A 24,309-nucleotide genomic window follows, 5' to 3' on the forward strand; every position below is an offset into this window, starting at 1 on the left:
CTGGACCACCACTGAGGACCTCGCCGCAGCGCGAGCTTGCTGGGAAAGCTGGCATTGTGTGACGATGCTAACAGGCTAGCTGGCACCAAAACTGAATCGGCGGCGGCCGTTGACGGTTTAAATTATGCTTTTCACTGCTTATAGTACAAGGGAAGGAATGTTATTCTTTTTCTCATACCCTTTTCACTAAGGCTGACATTTAAGTGAAATATTTAGGACTCAGGAGGTGGGCGACAGTATCCAACTGTTCTCACAAGTTGTGCTGATACTGGGTATTTAAAAGCTCTCTCATAGCGTGAGGTCCCACATGCTTTTGTAGGTTTGTGTATATTTGTGTCACATTATCTTGAGCATCAACGTGACAAAACCAAAACACACACCGCTAACATTTTTCGGATATGGTCTTTTCAGTCATAGTTTAATTGTGGCACACACCTTTCTTATTTTTGACGAAGCTCTGATTATTGACACTTGGGTGTCCTTCTGTGGAACTTCATGACCCTTGCTTGACCTCAGATTATTATGTTAAAGCTATTCACAGTTCACTGCCTGTAAAACAGACATGCCGTTTTAGTTTAGTCAAATTTATGCAGTTGTGCAGTTAATGCAGGTGTGTGGTCTAACTTGGCTGTAACAGTAGTCAGCGATGTGTAACCCCTGTGACCTGGTTTATAAAAATAAACCTCTTTCAGTCTGTAACACCTATAATTGATACCTTAGGTGGATTTAGGCACTGTTTAGCTGTGGTTGTCTTATCGCTCTGCTCCTTACAAGGTCTTTTTTAGGACAGAAGAAGGGCAACGTTCAAGGAAAGGACATTTTTTTATTTGATAAGAAAATGATTGCAGGAGCTTTATTAACAGTTGCATATCCTGTTATCTCTGTAGTGGACTTTATCAGTAGTGGTCAAATGTTGCACTAATACACATGCCACTTTAGTGTTTTTTGGCTTCAGAAAGCCTCGAAATTGGGTGAAACCCAGTGAAAGGACAAGTCGAGTGGGATGCACTCCCCACCCACACCCTGTACTACGTCAGTGATCCTATCCTATTAAACCAAACCCCGAAGGAAACCCAGCTTAAAGACCCTTTAGCCAAATGTTTGGTAGTAAAGTGAGAGGATGGAGTGCGCAGCACAGAGCAGATGGCTTCAAGTACCTCAGACTGTCAAAGCGAGCCGGCATCTAGAAGAGAATGAGCAGTCGGAAACACCGGGCTTGCAGGGGGAAGCGCAGCCAGAGCTATGGGAAAGCAACAGCCACATCTGTGCTACTGAGGAGGCCAAGTTTGAATGCAGGTGCAAGGTACAGACTGTTGATTAAGGGAAAAAGTAGTTGTGAAAATTTACTTAAAATAGTGCTTTTTTTAAATTTGAAAGTAAACATTTTGGTCACGCTTGTTAACTCTTTACCAATATTTCCTTCAAATATCAGTGCAGACACTCTATTAAATATCTGATCTTTATATGTTGATCGTCATATACTGTTGTTATGGCTTAGCTTGTGTGATTAAAATGTATGTCTGTCTTTGAATTTTCATTGCAAGTGTGTTGTCTTGTTTCAAGTTCATGGGATGCAGAGAGTCCAGAAAGCTTGAGTTGAGGATGAACGCCATCCTGAACACTTTTAGGGCTGAAGTCTGCCTGTTATGTAAATTTATGCAGTGTGTTGGAACTGTATTGGTCTGATCAACTGTTTTTCAGTGTTTGTGTTTATTCACAGAAGGTTGCCTGCAGCCTGTTTATTGATGATGAAGTATAGCAGGAGTAATGGTACTGCAATATAGATTTATATGACCACAGCCTGGCCTCGAACATCTGCTGAACTGTGCTTCCCCATTTGCAGAAAAGGCTAAGTGAAGCACTGGGGACGATGATGCAAGTACGCAGCCAGGCAGGGCAGTAGTGTTGACTGACTGGCTGGATGGCTGGCTGGCTTTTAATCCTTGCCTCTGTCATGTCACCACATGAGGGGATTAAAAGGCCAGCTTGCTGTTGTAGGTGAGCCCAGATGTAAGCTTTGAGTCAGTGATGAGTGTGATTGTAACCCGTCCAGCTCAGCTCGAATATCTCCAGCCTCTGGGAAGTTCTGGGTGAAGGCTCCAGCTGCGGAGTACTTCAAGAAGCGGGCCTAGCTGCTATCACATTTGCTTTGCAAGACTCGTGTGGTAGGCAGACATTTTTGTAGCTGCATACTTGGTCAGTAGTGTCACCTGCCTGATTTGGCAGGGATTGCACTTCCTAACAGGTTTATGGGAAGCATGCATAGTGATGTTATTAAATGATTTCACAGAACAGCAGGATCTACCAGGATCATTCCTCTCTGTTGTAATGTTATGTCACCTACTAAGCTGATGTTCCTGGTAGTGCTCACTGGTTAACAGGCTTAGTGACATGTGGCTGCTCTGCTCAAGATGAAAACAATTTTGAAGGTGGGGTTGTGTTTCACGAAGTCAAAAATCAGCCCAAGTTGTTGTTGTCGATGGTGCTATAGGTTTCCACTCTAATGCCATCATTAACTGTAACTATATTTACACCAGCTTGCTCTGTAAAAGGCACTATTGTTGTGATCAGTTTCATGCAGGTGTCAATATGGTGAGATGAAGCAGGGAGCTAGTACGATGTGCTGAAGCCAGCTGAGCTAAAGATTACGCAGCCTGTTTGCTCATCAGTTCCTTCCATGCTCTCGTGATTGTTCCAAGTCATCTGGTGAGGGATATGAGGTGGCTGCTCTGTGGTTTCTCAGCGTGGCCATCTTCATGCAAGCACATTGATCTTCATCTCCCCGTGACTGTTCTCAGCTACAAAGGCGAATGTGTCACTGTCCTTCCCCTGCGCCCTCTGATTGGTGAGTCACCTCAGCAACTGAGCTGGTCTGTGTGTGGGGGAGTGCCTGCATTGTGGTGATCACATGCACTTCCTAAGGGATTAAAGTTGAATTATTATGTCCTACCCCTACTTTTGTATTCATCAAATAGATTATAGGAATAAATATATTTATTCAAGTCCCCTCTTCAGATAAACTTGTAGACCCTGACAGATATAAATTTTTTGAGATAATTAGTTATTTAAATATCTAATATCGGACAATTTTTATTACATTTTTTGAAACACACAAAAACACAAACAGATTTCCCTAACATTTTGTTGTGCGTGTTATTTATGAGTCCCTATTAAGATAACATAACAATGCAGTTTTATTGTCAAAAGTCAAGGGTTACAATATGCTCTGCTCAACTCTGCTGGTTGTATTTGTGGCGCACTACACACACACACACATGTGTACATCTTTCTCACATCTATTTTATTACTTAATTTTTATATTTTGACTGTTATAAATATCAGTACCAATATATCGGTAAGGAGCTAATATCGGCCAATACATGGGCCCCACTGATATAGTGGCTAGACTCTTGGCTAGACCTTATTGAGCTCATTGCCAACTCTATTCATTTTGGCCTCTAGTAGAATGAGTCGAAGTTCAAAATAATCCTTATTTATCTTATACTGGGCCATGGTGCAGCACATCAATTTGTCAACCTTCTTCTGATTGGCTGTCCCTCCAAAACAGAAGGTTTGAAGGTAGGGCTGATGTGCTCACAGCTATCTCTCTGACTTCACACCAAGCCAAATGTTGAAACAGAATGTGACCCTTAATGTTTAGAGCAGTCTGAAGCCTGTGGTTACTTGAACACACCTTGACCTCATTATCTGAAACTTTGGGCATGTTTAATATGAGCATCTTGAAAGGCGCTGTATAAATACAGTTTTACATTTTCCTGGCTACTCCTTAAAAGAAAACTGTTATGGTTCCACTTTGACATGAATTATTGAGTCTTGAATTTAATACAAATTAACTGCTATAATTATCTTTTTGTTGGCTAGCACGTCTCTACTACAGATACAGCACAAAGAACCGTATTTCTACTGTTATTTTTTATATCTGTCTAACAACGTGACAGCTTCCCAGCTTCACAAGTGCCCTTAAATGCTGATTTGGAAACTCGATGACAGGAGTAAAAAGCTCACAGGAGTTGTGAGGTCCCAGCAAGCTTTAACGCATTGTCAGAGGTCACCGGAGAAGCATTAAGAATGATCGACAGCCCATGGCCAGACCTTGAACCTCATGGTAGTTTGAAGGCCTGCCTTAGTGGGAAAGTTCCTGGCCCTGAGCAGAGTGGACTGTCTTAAAAAGAACAAACCCAGTTGTAAGGAGTGGTGGAAAGGCCCAGGCAGGCCTGCATGGGATCCACTAGTTAATCAGACCTGGGTAGAGCTTTAATGGCTGTAGTAAGTGGTTGGGGTTTTAATGTGTGTATTTGAGTGCATAGCTTGAATGATTGATTAATCAGTTAGTCACTGGTAAGCCTGATTGGTTATATGTGTATGTAATACTAACTTAAAAGATCAAAGAGCTATATCTGTGGATTACTGTGAAATACTTCCAGGCAAGAGACCAAGTAATATATCTCAAAATAAATGCTTATAGGAGCTGAATGGTACTGTTGTGTGATTTGGCAAGTCTGAACTCCCCCTTCCACTCATGGTAGAGGGTGTATATTTGGCCAGCTTTGCCCTCAGTGCACTTAGCTGAGGTTTATCGCTCTTTTTAATGGCCTATGAGTGAAACCCCCGGATTTATCTGATCTTTCTCTGGTGCTCTCACTCTCCTCTTGCTCAAATTACCATGTCACACCACTTTTTATTTTTGCTCCATCTCCCCTCTGGTTCTGCTCAGGCTGTGTGCCTCATGTCAGCCTGCTCAACAATACTTTCCAAACAGTGGATCAGCAGACTTCTTAAAATAACCCCCAAAACAGTCTGAATTACAAACTACCCACACCGCAGGATACCGCTTCCTCTGTCGTTTTTTATTATTTGGCTTTCACGCCGTGTCTCACTTTCTCACAGTCTTGGTGTTCCCGTACAGCACAAGACCTTTTCCCAGCGCGAATCCCAGCACCACTATTTGTGAGATCATGTCTGCCTAACCATCTTTATCCATGGCACTCGGGCCAAATCAGGAAATGGACTGTTAGTACTTTACACCAGTTACAGTTTCTCTCGCTCCAAGTTGCCAAATAGTTAGCCCTTCATCGCTGTCCAGATTGGTCGTTGTAGCGGCTGCTCTGCTGTAGGGCTGCATGCATGGATGGATAAATTAAGAATCAGAATTTTCACACTGAAAAGGTGGTCACATGGTCAACATATTTGTTACAATATTCTCAAAACTAAGTAAAACTAACCAGCAGCCTGGTCATTAAATCCCAGTTGTGCAGTTGATAAATAATGGCTGCTTTCATTATGTAATGCATTAAAGTAAAATGCCACAACCAGCTTTATTTATATAATGTTTTATTCACGTATGAATACACACAACTCTTGCTGTACTTCCATTAACTGTGGACTGGCTGAGAGGTGAAGTCAAGCAAACATTAGACAAACAGTGGGCATAATGTAAAAATCTTTATAAACAGTTAATCCTGAGGTCTTCTCCATACCCACACTCACATACTTGCTTTTGGGAAAAATGATTTCAGAATCAACTAATTTGGATTATTGTTTTTCACGAATGTGGCAAAGCTGTCCAGGCTGAGGAACATAAATGAAGCAACCAGTTGAAAGATGCCTTGCAGCCTCTGAATTTGGGGCAGGGACCAGAAGAAAAAATAATATGCTCAAGGTGCACTCTTCCCCAGTAAAGTAACAAATTGAACCCCTAACATCTACTAGTTTTTGGCCCTCTAGCAATGCTGAATGGTATTATGTAGTACTGTCACGAAGTAGGTAGTATTACTTTTCTTTGTAATCTAGCAACAGCCATCAACATAGAAGAAATAACTAGGTTCACTACCTAGAGGCATTGTTAAAGATTCAGTGTATCTACAGCCACATAGAAAGACAATCTGTGAATGTGTTCTTTGTTTCTATTGGCAGTCCCTCAATGGATACCTGTTCTGCGGGCAGTGGCTACACTGCTTGATAGAACTATGCGGTTGTACAGCCAACATTTGGTAGGGACACAGGCTGCTTATGGTCTTATGGGTAAAAGATGGTTTTGTGGTGGTCGTGTGGACAGCTTTGCAGACCATCGTTTACGCATTGTAGGTGTTTATGATCAGCGGTGGCAGTATCACAAACTTTGCGATACTTTTGCTTGTGCCGTTGGTCCTTCAGCCAGCTGCGGGGAAGGGCAACCTAATAACATATAAAGAGCTGAAGCGAAATCAAGCATAAGCTTCTGGGTTTATTTGTGCAATTTGCTAACATACTTCCTCTTTGTTGTAAAGTAAATCTGGTTTGGCACAGGAAAATTCCAGCCAACAACCCAAATGCTGTTGGTGTCTCTGGTTATTATAAAGAATAAACACAATAGATAAACACATTGGATGCCTAATGTTTCTTTAATGGAAAAGGGAACTAATTGGCAAGTGAAAACTAAACAAATTGCAGCACTTAAAGTTCCTGAATGGGACAGCACTCTCTGCCAAGTTTGAAACTTCCCACCATCTTACAGGCATAAAAGTTTGCCCACCTGTATAAGAGAGCCATTCAGCTGTGCCTGTATGTGATCAGTGCCTTCTGGTGAAATGGCAGTATTTTGCACCTTGGGATGAGAACACATTGTCACGGTAGACTGTCTGTGACATTTTAGCACGGTGATTATACAGGGTTACCTTGGCATTAAGGATGTGCAGCTGTCAGACTGGGGAGGAAAAAATCACCGATCACTTGCATTTAACCTCCCAGTCTCCTGCTGTTCTTACAGCACGCATTCATTTCTAAATTAGGTTTCACCTACATGTATCACCTTCCACTGGCAGATGATGCTGACTTTACTGGCCTTGACATCTAGTGCTCAGTATAGATGGGGATCTGAACACCTGTCCTTGGACAATTCATGAAGGTTTCCCCCCTTTTCTTGCCTGTGGGTCTGGTTTGAGACTGGCGCTTTAAGAGTCTTTGCATCCCTCCTAATGAGTGTACCACCCACACATCTGCAACTCCCCAGTTGAAACTCATTTCCTGCCTTGTCATCCCAGCTCGGTATCACTGAGCATGTACAGCTGATTGAGTTACACATCTTTCCATCAATAGGCTTTTTACAAGCCTCAGATCCTTGGCACAGAGGAGTGAACACAATGAAGGGAAAAGAAGAGCAGTCACTTTTCCTGGAACCCATGTTCATAAACAACCAGCATAGTGTGAAATTTTAAACCCCTTACTTTAGTTACTGTTGAACCAGCGAGGGAGCCCAGGCTTTTTGTTTGTGTGTGTGTGTGTGTGTGTGCGACCTCCAGCCTACAATGCTGAGTACACATAAGAATCTGTGGACATTAACAGACAAGTCGCCAAGCATGCTTGTTTCAATTTCCCCATACGCTATAAATTATGCAAGGTTCTTGTGGCTCTTTAATGGAAAACAGAAATCTGTAATATTGTCGACTATGTAAACTTTCTTACTTATGGTTCTAACTTTAACACTGCAGTCAGTCACATACAAGTAAAACTGTAACAGAACAAACACCATGGCAGACACTTTGTAACACCTATAATTGTATGTTTTCAAAATTACACCACAGGGGCATGCTGGGTAATGTTGGCTAGACAAAAACAACCTGTTAGGAGCTGAGAGAGGCTTCATCACTAAATTTGGGAGCTTTCTATGCTGTATGATTTACTTAGTTTTAAAGAGAAGGGGGAAAAAAAAGCAAACTAACAATATAAATATTGAATCCAAGAGTCTGTTTTTGTTATTTAGTGTTTTTATTTTGTTATTTTTATTTTAATTCTGTTGTAAGAAGCAGTAGTATAAGGAACTGTACAGTGGTTTAAAAAAAGTTGTCCGAGTCACCTGTTATTTCTTGATATATTGCAAGAAAGCCAGACTTTCTTGTCACCTTTAAAGAGATATTGAGCAATTGTTCTTTGTTTGCACATTAGCTACTTTTTCGCTGAGTTTCAGATGACAATTCTCATTGGGATTTTTTTTGTCTGTCTTTAAGCCACTTAACACTGACCCATGAATCATTCAAGCATAAAAAAGGAACCTAACTCAAGGGATGAACCATTGTTGTCTACACATAACTGACAAAACACTTCACTTGTTCCAGTTCTTTAACTGAAAATACCAAAGATGAAAATGTTTGACAGGCATAAAGTAGTATTTTGCACCAACAAGGTGATTCCCAAAAAGCTGTTGTTCAAAAACTTGGCGTATCTCGCCATGGAGGGCAGAACTATTTTAGATCTGGTCATTTAGTAGATCAAGCTGCTCTTTATTGAATGCTCGTCAGAAATGGTCTTAGCTGAAGGGTGTCTGTGAACAAGCCATTCTTAATGAAGGGAAACTGATAAAAGACACAAAGGTATATCAAATTACCCTGGAACTGGACTGAAAATCAGTGGCAGCAGTTCTTGTGGAGTGATGAATCCAGATTTTTGAACGTTTTGGTTCAAATCATCATTAATATGTACAGAAGAGATCAGGAAAGTGCTATAGCAGCAAATGTCTATAGATGCTTGATTTTTCACCATGACAGTGATTCCACACAAACTGCCTATGCTGGGTAGAAAAATGTACCATCAGTGATGGATTGGCCTCAGCAAAGCCCAGACCTCACCATTATTGAAGCAGCGTGGGATCTTAGAAGAAAGCTTTCTAAGAGAGTTCAGGCTGTGTCGAAGAACCCAGGCATGCTTAAAGACATGAAACCACTACTTCCCTTTAATTTTCTGTTGATTCTGTGAAAATATTGTTATTTTGCTGATCATACAGTAATATCAAAATGAAAATCTCCTTTTGTTACAGCACTAATTTAAACTAACAAAAACAAAATAAGTAGTGTACATTTCTGGTTGCACCTCCCAGCAATACAGCGAACGCTCTGTGCTTGAGCATTGCAAGGGAACAAAGGAACAACATTGTGCTCAAAAAGTGCTGCCTCACAAAAGGCCTTCACAAAGCCTGAAATGAGCCCCTACACACCCATCTGTCTATCCAGCTTCCTATTAGTTAGACAAAACCACCAACTCTTGGCAGAGAGAGACAATGGCTGCTAAAGCTTGAATCACCTTGGAGCTGGATAATGGATGTATAAATCCACTTCTAGATGTACACTTTATTACATTTGAGCTAAGGAAATTTCATTGATATGAGCAGAAGTAATGTTCTTTACTTAGTTAAGTCAGGCACATCATGTAAAGATGGTATTGCTAACAAACTGCTGTTTGAATAGTACTGTTTGAACAGATAGCCCTCTTCAGTTGTGTTTTAGTATTTGATTTGTGGTCTTTTAGCAATCATTGACTAAAATGGCAAAACTCCAGGGTGTAAAACCCAAACAATAAGCTGAATGATGCTAAAATGTTACCTATAGCTCGGGGAAACTACAGAGTCATATGATAATTATTTGCATAGGCGATATATGGGGAAAAAACCTCCTTCTTGGAATAGCTTTAAACACCAGCTTTCCTCATATTTCATGTTGTTTGCTGCTGTGCAGGTTTTGTTGTTAGTGGGATTAATTTATAAAGACAAATCCAGCCTAATAACCAATGAAGAAATTGCTCCACAATCCTAATTAAACATAGATCATCGACCCCCATAATGGGTTTATTCAAAAATAGAGCAGCACCACCCCCTACTGTGTGCTTTTGATGTAATTATACCTTCCCCACAGGGAGCTGCTGCTATTTTTAGCATTTCAAAAAGAGGGAAGACAAAACACAAACACACATTTCCAGAGACGAATCACTTAATTTTTGAGATTTGTTGCGGCGTATTCTAAAAGTGTGTGGTGTTGCTTTCAAGCTCGTGGGAAAAATTATTATATATAATTACTTAATTGATTATTGGTTAATGTTAAATTATGTTTCTTTCTAATGGTGGCATTTATCGACCCTGCAGTGGCTTAAAAAAAGTAGACTGGAGATGGATCTGTATAAAGGCAGCAGATACAGTTTGCTCTTTAATTTGCTAAAAAGGCCACAGACACAGTTTTGATGCATCACTTAGTCATCATTTGTCGATTGTCGCGGTTTGTTTTCTCTCAGATGTGAGAGCCACATAGTCAGAGTAGAAACAATTGATTATTAAATGAGCTGATCAATAGTAATATTGATGGCTTGGTCTTCTCTGTGAATGGAGGTTATTTGACCACAGCCATTGAATGGGAGTGTGAAGCCTTTGGGCACCAAACCGTGCCCTAGTTTGATTGACGTAGTGAAAAAGTGACGTAGGAAAAAAAGACCCTGTTACACAACTGAATTTTGGGACTGTGCGTGTGAGATAGATAAAGACTATAATTAGACTCAGTGAGATTTTTTAATAATAGAAAATCTTTTCTATTTAATGCCACAATGCCTCAATACAGTATTTCTTCTCTTAATTAGATATGATTTGAATTTGCCTGTTTTTAATTAACAAAGTCTAACAGTTTTTTTGTTTTTTTTTTGTTTTTGTTTTTTTAAATCAGAATATTTTGCTTTGTCAGTTTGGGCTGAAGACTCAAAAGTTTATCAGTAATGTTTCTGGTGGTCACTGCAAGTAAAATATGGCATTTAAAATCAGCGACACAGCAAAACGTTTCTTTAAAGGACATGTGAAAGCCACCACCACCACCACCATCACAAGAGTCATGTGAAAGAAGAAAAAAGTTCCAGAAAGGCCTGCATGTGTCCTCTCTCCCCCGTCTCTGTTAAGTAAGCAGGTAGGGTTTAATCTGTCACTAAGCCCCATCATTCATTGCCTGTTCTCCTCCAGTATCAGTGTCCCTGGGTTTTTACTGTGACTATCAGACCATATCAGAAGGACAGCGATTGTTTTAGTGGGGAGTGCTCGGTGTAGATGGCCCTGCATACTTTCCATAGTTTTATAGCAGCACTGGGATCATTTCAGGCAGTAGCAGTAAGAGAGAAGCATTCAAAAGGAAGTAGGCTCATTCAGTAATCCTCCCATTATTATTATTATTATTATTATTATTATTATTATTATTATTTGTTTTTTATGTTATTTTATTTTTAAAGATTTGAATTCTGATTCTCATGCACAGTTTGTAGGCAATAGAAAAAACTTTTTTTTTTATGTCATGTTGCACTTGGACAGCAAACCAGAGCTTTCCACTGCCTGACAGCAATTTCTGCAAAGCTTGTTTAGCCAAAATGTAAATTTCAGTCTATGCAGACAGCAAAAGGTGTGTGATTTTTATTTTTTTTATTTTTTTTTTAATTTAATTTAATTTTTTTTATTTTTTAAATGATATACCGGTCAATTGCTGTATTATCACAAACGGATTGCTTGCAAAATTGCCAACTTAATCCCATTCAATTGCAGAGTGATAGCAGACAGACTCCATCTTATGGCAGCATTTATGACATTTAGTGACAGTGTTGGTGTGTTATAAATATAATGTTATATCATTAGATAAAATATACCACCTTAGCGTTTTATTTCTGTTTATTGCTAGTGTTGAAGTAGTATTTTTGTCTTTGCAGTGTAATCTTTTGTCTTATTTGTGTGTTTTAGCCCTTGCTGTTGTGTTGTCTGTTGTTTTTTGGGTTTTGTTTGTCTCTTTTTTTCCTTATATCAAAAAATCTCAATAAACATACTTAAAAAAAAAAAAGATAAAACATAGATGAAATGTATTGATAACACTTAACTTTGAGGACATAATAATTATTCCTTTTTTTAAACTAAGAAACTTGGATTGCTTTAATACAGAACATCCCCTGTCAGTGATATGAGTACTGTCTAACTGCTGCTGCAGATCCACAGCAAACAAAACGTTCTCCCAAACAGTAGTGTAATCATATAATTCTTGTGGTAATCCTGGGGTGTCAGTTGACATGTGGGAATATTTGGAGAGTTGCAGAATAGGTTTTCCGTTGTTATACAGCTACAAGTTGGTTCTCACAGGTGATGTATGTAACGTTTGCCCCTCATTTCTCCAAAGTGATTGGACAGCTAGGTCAGTGTCTGTCCAGTCAAAGGACATTTCTCCCCTCTTTAGGACCTGGGGTGTTGGGGGTTGGGGGAGTAAAAGCTTGCAACAGAAAAGACACACAGTGCTTCATTGCACTGTTGGTGCATGTAGCTTATCTACCAATGAGGCACTGTCATTAGAAACAATTGAATAAGCACTACATGTCCCTCTTAAAGATGCACCCAGATCAAAAATACCCACAGCTCCCTCTACTCTTGTACAGTTTCATCCTGGTGAAAAGTTTGAATTACAGTTCAGGTCCATTCAGTTTTGTTTCTGCAGAACCAATTCACAGTATGAGTTGTCTCTGGGTGTTTTTTATTTTAATATTTCCATTTTTGAAAAAAAGAAAAAGAAAAAGAGAGCGAGAAGTGAGTTGGTCCCCTGATGGAGTCTAGACTCAAACATCTCCTTTTGCAATGGATTAAACTAACATTTCTACAGACATTTGTGTTCATGTCAATTTTAATACTGATTAACAAATAAAAAAAGAACAACAATTTGCTAAAGTACCAGGTACGTAGCTGCTAGCTGTTCATCTACATAATGCATCTTTACTTTTTTGGGACACAGTATGTGCTGATGCTGCAAATAGGCTTGAGTGACGAGCTTAAGATGGCTTTCTCTGCTGCTGACGTGGCTGCACAAAGCCTCTACCAACATATACATACTGTGTGTGTGGGCACGTGCTAGCCCATTGGTAATTGCATGTTGTCTCAGTAGCTGCCAAGTGTATGCACGGTAATGGTGGGCGCATGAGTGTGCGTATGTGTGCCTTTTTATTTACAGTCTGAGCACTTGTCTGTGTGTATAAATCAGAGGGGGCATTCTTACATCATAGGCAACCTCAGGGCAGCACACTGTGCTCTGATTCTGAAACATATCCTTATACACACCACCTCACGCTAGCTTGCTTCCTTCCTTCATATTTTTTCCTCCTGATTGCTCAGAGCAGGAATCTACAATTGGGTGAAAGGAAAGTAATAAAACCACCACCTGAATGGGTACAATTTTTTTTTTTTTATACAAGGCAGGATGGATCCATGTTTTCATGTTATTGATGACAAATTCTGTCTTTACCATCTGAATGTTGCAGCAGACATTAGGACAGGGCAGCACTTTTAGTTTTCTTTTTTTCTCCAATTTTGGTGAGCTGCAGCCACTGTTTCATGATCTTAGCCCACAGAATCAGTACCTGGTGTGGTCTTCTGCTGCTTCAACATTTTACATGTTTTGCATTCAGAGATGCTCTTCTGCGTGCCCTGATTGCAACGATGGGTTATTTGACTTACTGTTGCCTATCTGTCAGCAGTCTGGTCATTCTCCTCAAACCTCTTACGCCGAGGCATTTTCTCACAGTGAACTGCTGCTCACTGGACAGACCATTCTCTGTAAACCCTAGAGATGTTTGTGTTGGAAAATCCCAGTAAATCAGTAGTTTCTGAAATACTCAGACCAGTCCATCTGTCACCAGCAATCATGCTATGTTCAAAGTTACTTGAGTAACCTTTCTTCTCCTTTCTGACGCTCAGTTTGAACTTCAGCAGCTCGTCCTGACTGTGTCCACATGCCTAAATACACTACTTTCTGCCATGTGATTGACTGATTAGATGTGGACAGGTGCACCTGACTTTGCTTGGTATGCTGTGCTGTTATTAGCTAATACTAGCAAGCTCGTCTAGCTAGGTGGACCCTAGGTGTGTCAATACACTGTATGGCAGCATAACACAACGAGAAGCTGTTTGACTTCTGGCCACCTGCTAGTTGATTAAAGTGACCACACCCCCAATAATGTGTATCTTTTAAGCTTTAATACAGATCCTTTTGGTGAAGGAAATGTAGTGTTTAAAAAAACAAGTCAGTCCCAGACAATTTTCATGAATGTTGTAACTGTTTTTTTTTTTTCATTCAGGCGGTAACATGGGCATTAATCCTATAAAGTAATAACATGGGATCTTATGAGGATTCACTCCTTAAGTGACATTTTAACTATATTGGCTTCATTGTTTTTAGCCTCAGACGATGCTGCTTGGACATAAGAGCTGGTTCATGAATATCCTTGATCTCTTTCTGTGATGTGAGCATCACAGAGAGTTTGTGTCCACTTCTGTTTTTTCCTTCTTCTTCTTCTGTATTTTTTTTCTCCCCTTGCAGTCAGTCTCAATGGTTTCTTTGCCTTTTACTTGCTTGTCTGGTTTGTGTGTCTGCTTCTGCTTTGCCAGAGCTTGCTGACTACAGAGCCATTTCAGTAAAAGCCAGGCGTCTCTGCCAGAGTTCTGCCCCGGTTTTTGTGTCTGGCCTTTCCTGTGGCGTGAGTTCAGACACGATCTTAGCCACAGGCTTGTTTTTCAGATGGTTATTGTTTTGCTCCATGGTGCAGGTTGTTCTCTCCAACTATTGTTTTCTCTTTTTTTCATTTTTTGTAGAAAAATCTATGCATGGGTAAGAAACCCTACTCCGTTGCCTCTAATTTTACTCTGACAAAGGCAGTTTCTCATTACAAAAGCAAAATGGACTCCTCCTTTCATGCCTGTTAAACATGTTGGTCAGTAACTTAACTTTTGTCTATGGAAGTGCCAGTGACATGCAACATTGCACAGTATTTGAACATCAGGCAAAGATGAGACTGATGGCACCCTTTTACGCAGATGTTACCTCCCTGAAGGCCGAGCAAAGATCGACAGACGGTCTGCTGCTTGCGTGCGATCCAGCGGTAGCGCAGCCTGGGTGTATGACAGACCGAGCTGTCTTCAACAGCCTCAGTTGTCAGCCGAAATGTCAGTCTGCAGCGTTGTGCGTGCTTGAAGATCCAGCCACCTGTTAGCTCTGTCTGGTTGATAACATTGTTCACAAGGTGGATAAACTGTGATGGTTCAGTGTAGATGTTGTGAAAATAATAGAAAAAGAATGGAAAAATTATGTTTAATTTTTTAATTTTCTTTTTTTAAAGACTTGTCCGTCAGTGCAGTTTGACTTGAATCTGAGGCTGCTGTAATCCAGCCAAGCTGTGGGCTGTGTTTGATCTCACTTCAATTACAGAGGCAGGGAAGTTGTGAAAAGAGAGGGAGAGCGACATAAGAAGGAAAATATATTTTTAAAATATTGTCGACACCTCTCTGTCTGCTGCAGTCTATTATAGGTTTTCTTCTACACAAACACAATAGTAATCCAAGAATAGCAAGTAAAACCACTGAGAAGCATGTCCACAGCTCTTACATGTGGCATCCAAGAGCATCTTAAAAACAAGCACATAATAAACTGTGGTCAGCTTCACTCTGAATCAAGATTGTTTACGGAGGAAGAGTTGTAACAAGAACGGAGTAAAAAGAGAGAATCATTTATGGTCTCTTTTTAGTTGCTTCCTTTAGGACTGCATGTCCTCTACGGAGTGCTGCAAAGCAAGACATCCGTTGCTTTGTCTAGTAGACTTCATGAAAGCCCGAAGGACTTCCTCTGCTTTAAGAACCAAGGCCAAAACACACTGTTAACAAGATGTTGTAACAATACGTGTTTCCTCCAAGGTGTCTTGACAGCTCTTTGGCTTCTTTATAGTGACACACTGCTCGTGTGTATCTGCGAATAATTTAGGAGCTCAATGGAGAGACGTTGTTATGAATGCCAGCATGCTTCTGTGTGTCAGTGAATGTGAATGAATGGAGGTGGATTCCAACATATGTATTAAATTACTGGAGTTGCTTAGCAAAGTTATGAAAAAATGTGAACTTGATAATATCATCATGGTTATCTTGGCTTGGAGAAGAAGCATTTTTTCTTTTCTTTTTTAAAGACAATCTGCAGTACAGACCTGGTGTTGGTTTTACACATAGCTGTTTTTTATGAAATGGGATGTACAAAAAAACCCAATTCTTCTCCCAATACTAAAATTACTGTCTCATTAGATACTCTTAGGCAACAGTACTGACAACATTGCTGTCTTTGCCTCCTCCTGTTGACACAACTTCAGAGTGCTTCAGCACACAGGCAGACACACAGCTGCTCCCATCACTGAAGTAGCTGACATCCACGACATTATACAAGGAATATCAAGAGGTCATAAAAGTATTGAACAGTTATCAAAAACGTTAACCTTGCTGGTACACATATTAATGTTAGCCACCTAACTCCTAGCAATTACCATTAATTGTGAGTCACAAGCTAGTGTACTCCTGGTGCCAGGTGTTGTGCCAAAAAGTGATTTCCAGTGCTTGTGAAAAACGGTTGTAAATTACTTGTTGGTCTGTAATCTGTCAAATACATGTCAAACAGATCTCTCATTAATGATTAGATGCCATTATGAGCCAGAACATAGATACCTTTCACAATATTCAAGCTGTAATCAGTTCTTAGCAAAGTGACATTAATCACGTAAACATTATCATTGACATTAAAAATGTCTTTTTCAGAGGCGTTCTGGCCAAGAAGAGAGCAGCAATTTGAATGAATATAACAAAACGGTTCTATAAAGATATTTTAAGTGGCCATAAAGGACCCAATTGATTATAATGTAGATCACAATGGTAGGGACAACAAGTCGGAGCCATAGAGATACTTGAAGATCATTTCTTCATTTTATGTATACTGCCTTAATAAGTCATGCTAAGTAGAGCCTATTTTGAAATGTGAGCAAATATATTAGATAATAAAAAAAAAAACCCAGAAACATTGGGAATCACTTTGTGGCAGATTATTATTTTTTGGCACATCACCAGTCCCAAGCATGGATAATTGGCAGGTTTGCATCAGGAAGCGCATCTGGCATAAGATCTGTGCCAAATGAAACATATGGATCCACCCACTGTTGCAACCTCTGTGGAAATAAGGGAGCAGTCAGAAGTACCTTCATCTAATATCCACATTAGCTTTTTGCCATTAACTTGTTGTCTAATAAGTTAACATTCATGTACTGATGTATGCATTTTCCTGGGTATCAGTACTGTGTTTGATATTCTAGTGTCCAGCCCTGTTGGATTATTACCTGTGTTAAGTGACTAAGAGATGGATGCCCAAGCTTGTGGCATTCAAAAACTACATTTCCCCAAAGGACCATTTACACACATAATAATTACCTATAAATGTTTTTGACCACATTGCATGAGTTGTTGCAGATGCAGATCAGTTTTACAAGATATTTCTTTTTGTAATATATAGGGAGCATTTGGGTTAATTTTAATATTAGATTATATTGTATGCATGAGCATTTTGCTTTTACAACGTTTGGCACATGGGTAGGGTTCCTACTGTTTTTAACTCTGAGTTAAAGTCTCTACTTTTAACTAAATGACTCCCAGATTGGGGACAGTCTGACAGAAGCACTTTTAGGATTTGGTTTTGAGGACATTACCAGATATTTGTGTGGTGCATTAAGCTGTTAACAGGACATGTTCCTTTTTTGCTTTCCTTTTTTTTTTAAATGTCACCACTCAGTTTTCCAGACCTTATGGCAGACATTTAAACAAAGCTATTAAAAGCTCTCTAGCACTTTGATTTAAGAGAAGTCATCCTTGCTCTTAGTTTGATCTGATCCGCTTGTTTTCTCCTTTGAACTTTGTTCAGTCATCATCACCTATAATTATGTTATTATGACATAAAAACCTGATAGCCAGTCCAGCACTATGGAACAACGATCACAAAGCTTTGGTACCTGGTAAGGTGTTGAAATGAGCATGCGATCTTTCAAGGATTTGTGTAGATTGCATCATTAAAAGACACCATAAGCAAGAATTTAATTCCTAAAGTCACTGCTGTAATGCTTCATGCTCATGTTTCCCTTCCTCCGTCCTGCCCAGGCTGCTGTTTTATTATAATGTTTTGCTTAAAACTTGTGTTTGGCTAAGACAAGTCCGCTATTCATATACCTCTCAAAAACTATAATTAGCAAACTGTTCATTTTCTTCTGTTTTATGGTGGTAAAATATAACTTGCTATAATATCAGGATATGACTTCTGTAAAAATCTCAGCACACATATACATTTGAAGCAATTGAGATTTCCCCCAGAGAAGAGCAACAGCAAAGGAGGTATAAACAGCAAGTTTCCTACTGGCCTTATGGAGAATACTTCCTTCCCTCTTCTCCTCTTGGGTTTCCTCTCAAAGGACTATGCATCAGGCTTCTACAGGCCTAGCTTAGGTTACCTCAAGTGTTTACCTTCTTTCTTTTACATAGACACTAGGGGTAGGAAATATGTCAGTCACTGTCACTTCAATCATCAGTGATTGCTAATATATCAGTGGAGGAGCTAAGTGTGTCCTGGCTTATGGTTGCTTGTGCTGGCAAGCTGTGGGTACTAAAAGAAGGATGAAGGGTGCCTTAGAGCCTCTAAATAAACAAACAGGTGGCGATAGCATATGCTGGTAAATGTTCATAGGAGAACCCGTCAACCAGACTAAAACAGTCTAGCAATTATACTGTTTTACTGTTGCTATAATTGTAATATATACACACGTCCCTTCAGTCTGAGGCTCAATCTGTGTGTGACTTTTTATGGTGTAATAAAAGTACTTAAAAGTGTGTCCATACTTGAAACCCTTAAATTCACATCTTGAATATTTATCAAATGTGGATCCCCATAATTATAACGGCACCCTAACATATTAACTCTACAAGTCTCCTCATGATCCTGCTGGAAGTTTCTAAATAAATGTCTGTTTTCTTCCCCTCATCCGAAGTTGGCTTGCTTTGGTAGCAGGCTGAGGAGGGTATTCCATGCACCCTTTTTCCTAGCAGTACATCAGGTTCATCCTAGGGGATTGTGGGCCACTCCCAGACCAAATGAGCAATATAGTCCTGCGTCTATCCTGCTGTCTCTTCTCAGCCGGGCGAGTGCAGACCTCAGGGAGAATTTTGACCTCCAGATCAGCTCTCTGTTCACCACAGCAATCTGGTACAGTGCCCGCATTACTGCTGATATTGCAGCAATACACACTTCCACCTGTCGCTCCACCTTCCTATCACTCATTAACAAGATCCCAGGATACTTAAAACTTGCTTGGGTTATCCACCCTTCCAAAAAGCTTGCAATGTGCACACTGGGTGTTTTTACTTGTTTACCAGTATAGCTGTATTTGAAAACCTGCATACAATTATAACTGTTATACTGTTAAATACTCATCGGAGCTGTTGGGTGAGTTTTATCCATTTTGGGGATGCCCACAATCCAACAGTGTCATTCAGATGACCACACATGGGGTCTCAGTATCTCTGACACAAACATTCACTGTTTGCTCCCTGAGAACAATGGCTCTTTGGTTTTAGGTGGAGGAGCATTAAATGATATGGCCCATGATCATCTACAAGGTTTTAAGCTGGTTTGTGATTATTTGGTCAGCATCATGTATTTTTAGAGTGGTAATTATAGATGGTTGGCAGTTTGAACAGCTGCAATGAGGCGATAAAAATTGACAGGTTATGTGGGAGTGAGTGAATAAGACTTCAATTATGAGAGACGGGGCTCAAGTCTTCTTTTGCCTCAATCCTTTATATACCCACTCCTCTTCCTCACTCAGCCCCTGCCTCTCTTTCTGTTCCTGATGTGGCTAAAACTTTTATAGATGATGACACGTGCAGTTTGAAGGCAAGATTTGACACCAGATTGGAGAACGGACTGACAAGTGTCCACACAGATGCAAAGCAAAAAATAAATAAGTGTAAAAAAAACAGACCAGTTCATTGCAATTGGTGATTGCAAATTGTGCCACTGTAAGAAAAAAAAAGGCACAATAAAAAGAACTTTTGCAGCACCGATCCTGGCAAATGGAGCCAACGTGAGCTGGCCAATTTTCCCTGTGATCATCATTAAATTTCAATTTTCTTTCTAGTACATTACCTTCACATTAGTGTTTGTTAGCATACTCCTCTCTGTCTGTGTCCTTCTGTCTCTCACTTAGGATTACTCATTTTGGAACACATGCCAATCTGTGTAGAAGCCTCACACCGTGAGACAAGAGGCTCCGTATCTGTTTATTATTCACGTCAGTTAGCACCTGAAGCAGGTCGGATGGGAAATGAACATCCACCACCGTATGCTGATGAGATCTGGATAGGCTGACAATTTTATCTCATGTGTGCCAATGAGGCAATCTTGTGGGCCGTGTAATAGAGGTGCCATAAGGTTTGAATCCTTCCCAAGCAAGTTAGCAATTGAACGTGAGATGGTTACTTTCTAATAAAAGTCCACAGTACAACTCGGTAAGTTCAGTGCGGTCGTTGCTGCAGGGGTCACCGCTCCAACCGCTCCAGCCCATTACCCCGCCGTGTGACAGAGATCAATGGTTCGGAAAAAACAGAAGATTTGATCTCTTCTGGTCTGAAGCCACCTTGGAAAAAACAAAAAAACTAAAACAAAACTCAAGCTGCCAAACCATACACACGGCTCATCGAAAGAGCTGCTTGCTTTGTTCTCGTTTCTAGCCAAACATCTGATTTACGGGAACTCGAATGTTTTTAGAAGAAATTTGCATGCAGAGCCTTCAGTAACACAGCTGTGAAGACATCACTGTATGTTTTGCATTGTGTAGCATAGCATGCCAGCTTGTGTCCCTACAGTCACAGCTGCGTACACACACAGCCTTTATTTGTGAAATATTTTTCCTTGTTGGAAAAACTAGTGTCCATTTCACCTGAGTGCACACAACAGTCTCTGTCTAAAGTCTCAGTTGAATTTGATTAATTGCCACTAGAATTTTAGCCTTCATGCAGGATTTTTCAGACAAAGAATACATTTTATTGATTTATTTTTTATGACCCTACAAAGTTTTCATCCTGAGACAGAAAAATCAGCAGCATCGAAGTACTTAATTTTTATCCTTCAGCTATAAAAAAGGCTGATAGGGTATTGTCGACACTATACCGGGTGGGCAGTTATCGTGTTCAGCTCAGAACAAGATAAGATTTCCATATTGATAATAAAGTTTGAATCTCAGTGACATCATTGTCATGTTTTCTGAAAATCATGTGAATGTGATAACTTGAGAAAGATATGACCTACGATTTTCTAATGCAGCGGTCTCCAACCTTTTTTGCGCCACGGACCGGTTTATGCCCGACAATATTTTCACGGGCCGGCCTTTAAGGTGTCGCGGATAAATACAACAAAATAAAACTAGTACCGAAAAAAAGAAGATTTATTCATAACACATGTGAAAAGACCCAGGAAAACCAAGTTAACGATAAAAACGATAACAAAATAACGCTGAAAACCGATAAAAACCCTGGAAACCATACATTTCACACCTGAGCCTCAACTCTCGCGGCCCGGTACCAAACGACTCACGGACCGGTACCGGTCCGAGGCCCGGGGGTTGGGGACCGCTGTTTTAATGTGTAACATAGGTGCTTCTCCTAAAAGGCTGAGGGATAGCGCTGAGGGCCATCAGTATTTTGAAACCAATTTTGTTAATCTGGGTTTCATTTATGAAGCATAAAGATATTTTGGTTTATGAAATGGTCAACACAGACTTACTGCCTTTTAAAATGTTGAACCATCACATCTGATTCTTGTGTTGCCCTGAAAAGGCATTTCTAAGCTGGGAAAATTCCTGATGAACCTGAAGTACCTCAGGTTCTTTCAGCCAAAGGGAACATTTTGTACTCCCACACACGCACACAAAAAGGCATATTGGGCAGGACTCTGTGGCTCCCCACAGTTATCAGGTGTTGGGGGGATGCCGAATAAGCCCTCCCTCCCTTCCTGTTGGCTTATCAATCAGTGGCAAAGGCTGCACAGTCATTGTCCCGTTACCTCACTGCTGATTTAAAGTCCTTGTTCAAGGCATACGTGTTATGTGTGACTAAACATCAAATTAATCTTTAAAGCTTTCGTCTAGAATTCCTTGAAATACTCAGAAATGGCTAAACATTAATTTTATAAGAAGTTTTCCTTGGTGGAGTGATGCCAAAGACAGAGTGCAGAGCTTGGCATTTTGCACTTGCTCCGTGCTTTGTTCTAAGCAGAAATGTATTACAAAAATATTAAGTGACAAGCCACTTAGCAGTTAGAGCCAAGCTTTTAGCTTTGGTTTGTGCTTGGTCTCTTTATTGGCTTATTTATGTGTTTTTATTCAAAATTGCAGGGTGCCGTTTTTTTAAGGTAGTTAGCTGGTGTCTCTCATCTTTTGCAGCTTTCATACCAAAAAACAACCAAACTGGTTAAAAGAGGCATTTTTTTTCCTCCTGCTGCTGGAGCTGAAAAGCCTGCTGTACTCAAGACTTCAGTGAGCATGGGTGTATTTTCTTTCCCTCAAACAAAAAAACACCAGCTGTTCTGACCTTCTGTGCCAGTCAGAAGAAAGCTTGCTTAAAAGTGAGTGTGGTGTTTGAGAGAGAGGAAGAGAGTAGGATAGGGCATAAATGTTTTTTGGGTTTTTTGGGGGGGTTTTTGAGAGCGGGTGAACTAAAAAAAATCCTCCAAGGCCCCAAAAGATAAATGATGATAATTTTTAACTGTGAATCATGCCAAGTTACTCTACTAGAATCAGAGAATAACAATATGGTGTGTGAAGTGAATATTATAGGTTCTTTTAAAGATAAAACCTTGTCCAAATGAATCATAATAAGGAGTAACTTCTTCCTGTTTCTCCCTTTTTATAAAGGCATGATTTTTTTTTTTTACCTGAGGTGCTTCAGTAACATTTCATCCAACTCTTTGAGAAAAATATTAAATATAGCAACATCTCAGGTTAACAGGTGATCTCAGGCAGGAGTTTCCATTGACTGTTATGTTTGCAGACTATACTGTTATCTGTAGAGGAGGGAACAGGTGGAGATATGCTCTGGACTGACGGTGGATGACTTCGGCTGGTCAACCATCCAAAGCTACAGATGAGCACGAGAGGTGAAGAAGAGAGTGCAGGCAGGTGGAGGGGTTGGAGAAGAGCGTTGGCGTTATTCGTAACAAACGGTACCGAGGTTAAAGGGCATGTTTAAGAGATGGCAGTGAGACTTGCTATGATGGTGGTTTATGATGTATGGATATGATGGATGTGGCAGGGTATCCTCCCAAGGTTTTGTTCGGAACGGCTAGGATGGAAAGGATTAGAAATGAGTACATCAGAGGGAAAGCTCAGGTTGAGCGGTTTAGATGCAAATAGAGGCAAAGCTGAGTTTGGAAATGTGCAGAGCAGATAGCAGACATCTGGATGGAAAAGATGAAGCTATGAGGTAGGATGGAAGGTGAAGGGGGTTGGCGTGACAAGAGGATGCTAGGGATAGGTTGAAATGGAGGCAGATGATTTCCTGTAGTGACCCCTAAAGAAGGTAAAGATTAATACTAACAACATAAATGTCAGAGTATAGCTGTACCTTAAAGAGCTGTAAATCCTCTTATTGACATTCACAAGCCAAAGCAGGTATAAGGCAAGGGCACTGTTGTATTGATATGTTGTATATCTTCAAAGTGTATTTGTATACAAAAACATGACAAATGTGGTTTTTTTTTTTTTTTACAGTGTATTCATAAGTGCTAAATATTACTATCTTCACCTCTGTGATTAATAACAGAGCATGTTTGTCAAGTCACTTGTCACTTCAAATGTCTGATAGTCTAGCAGGATGAGATGAATCCACGGTGTTTGTGGGGAAATCAAACAGTACCATATCTCGTCAGATCTGATGCTGCATCTGTGTCTGTTTTCATTTTCTCTCTCCCAGTGGGGTCTCTGTTTTTTCACGAGGCCAGCCTAGATGTTCTTTGCGCTGCACCACAGTTCCCTTGGCTAGCTTGTTGACTGTGTTCAACGGGAGATTCCCCCCCCAGCCAGTTCTAAAACATGTCGTCTTACCACAAATCTAAAACAAATCTGTCATTTCCAGAGGGCTGCAGAGCCCAGCTGAATATGCCAGGAGCCAGGATTTAGATGTTGTGATATTTATGGTTTCATTGTGGGTATCGCTATATGAATTACATAAACAGATGGGGCATAAAGCCTGCGTGTTTGATCTCTGATGTTAGATGTCAGATGTATTCCAGCACGGACGCTTCGCAGCACTTTAGGGCTTCCATTTAGAGTTAAGGGGTTATAGATTATTAGGAGTTAAGCTTATGCCTCCACCCCAACCCCACTCTGCTAAACGACTGGAAAGATTATATTTGTCCTCCAGCGAGCACAAACATATAAAACGATGCTGCATCTGTGTCTGTCCAATTCAGCACAAGAGCTCACTAGCATCTTATACTGAATTGGAATAGCCCATTCAAAGACACTTGCAACAAAGGAGCACAGGGCTTTAAATAGAGCTCTTTTCATCTCTTTTCCTCATTGTGCACATGCGTCTATATAAGCGACTGCTAGAAAACAAGTGCATACCAAGTGCTCCTCCTCCCCTTTCTTCTG

General features: G+C 40.3%; 1 protein-coding gene across 3 annotated transcripts in view; it reads left to right on the forward strand.

Moving 5' to 3' along the window:
• ahcyl2b (adenosylhomocysteinase like 2b) overlaps positions 1-24,309 on the forward strand; it is a 48,668-nt gene that overhangs the window by 464 nt on the left and 23,895 nt on the right. The window contains exon 1 of one of the 3 annotated variants that reach the window (XM_006780597.3): positions 189-1,303. The exons of the other annotated variants lie outside the window; for them this stretch is intronic. Coding sequence (XP_006780660.1) covers positions 1,121-1,303 — 183 coding nt within the window. The 5' untranslated portion in view covers positions 189-1,120. Of the gene's footprint in view, positions 1-188; positions 1,304-24,309 lie in introns of those variants that run through there. 3 annotated transcript variants of the gene reach the window in all.

The sequence above is a fragment of the Neolamprologus brichardi genome, chromosome 17 (assembly GCF_056152115.1).
Source record: "Neolamprologus brichardi isolate AB-2024 chromosome 17, ASM5615211v1, whole genome shotgun sequence".
NCBI lineage: Eukaryota > Metazoa > Chordata > Actinopteri > Cichliformes > Cichlidae > Neolamprologus > Neolamprologus brichardi.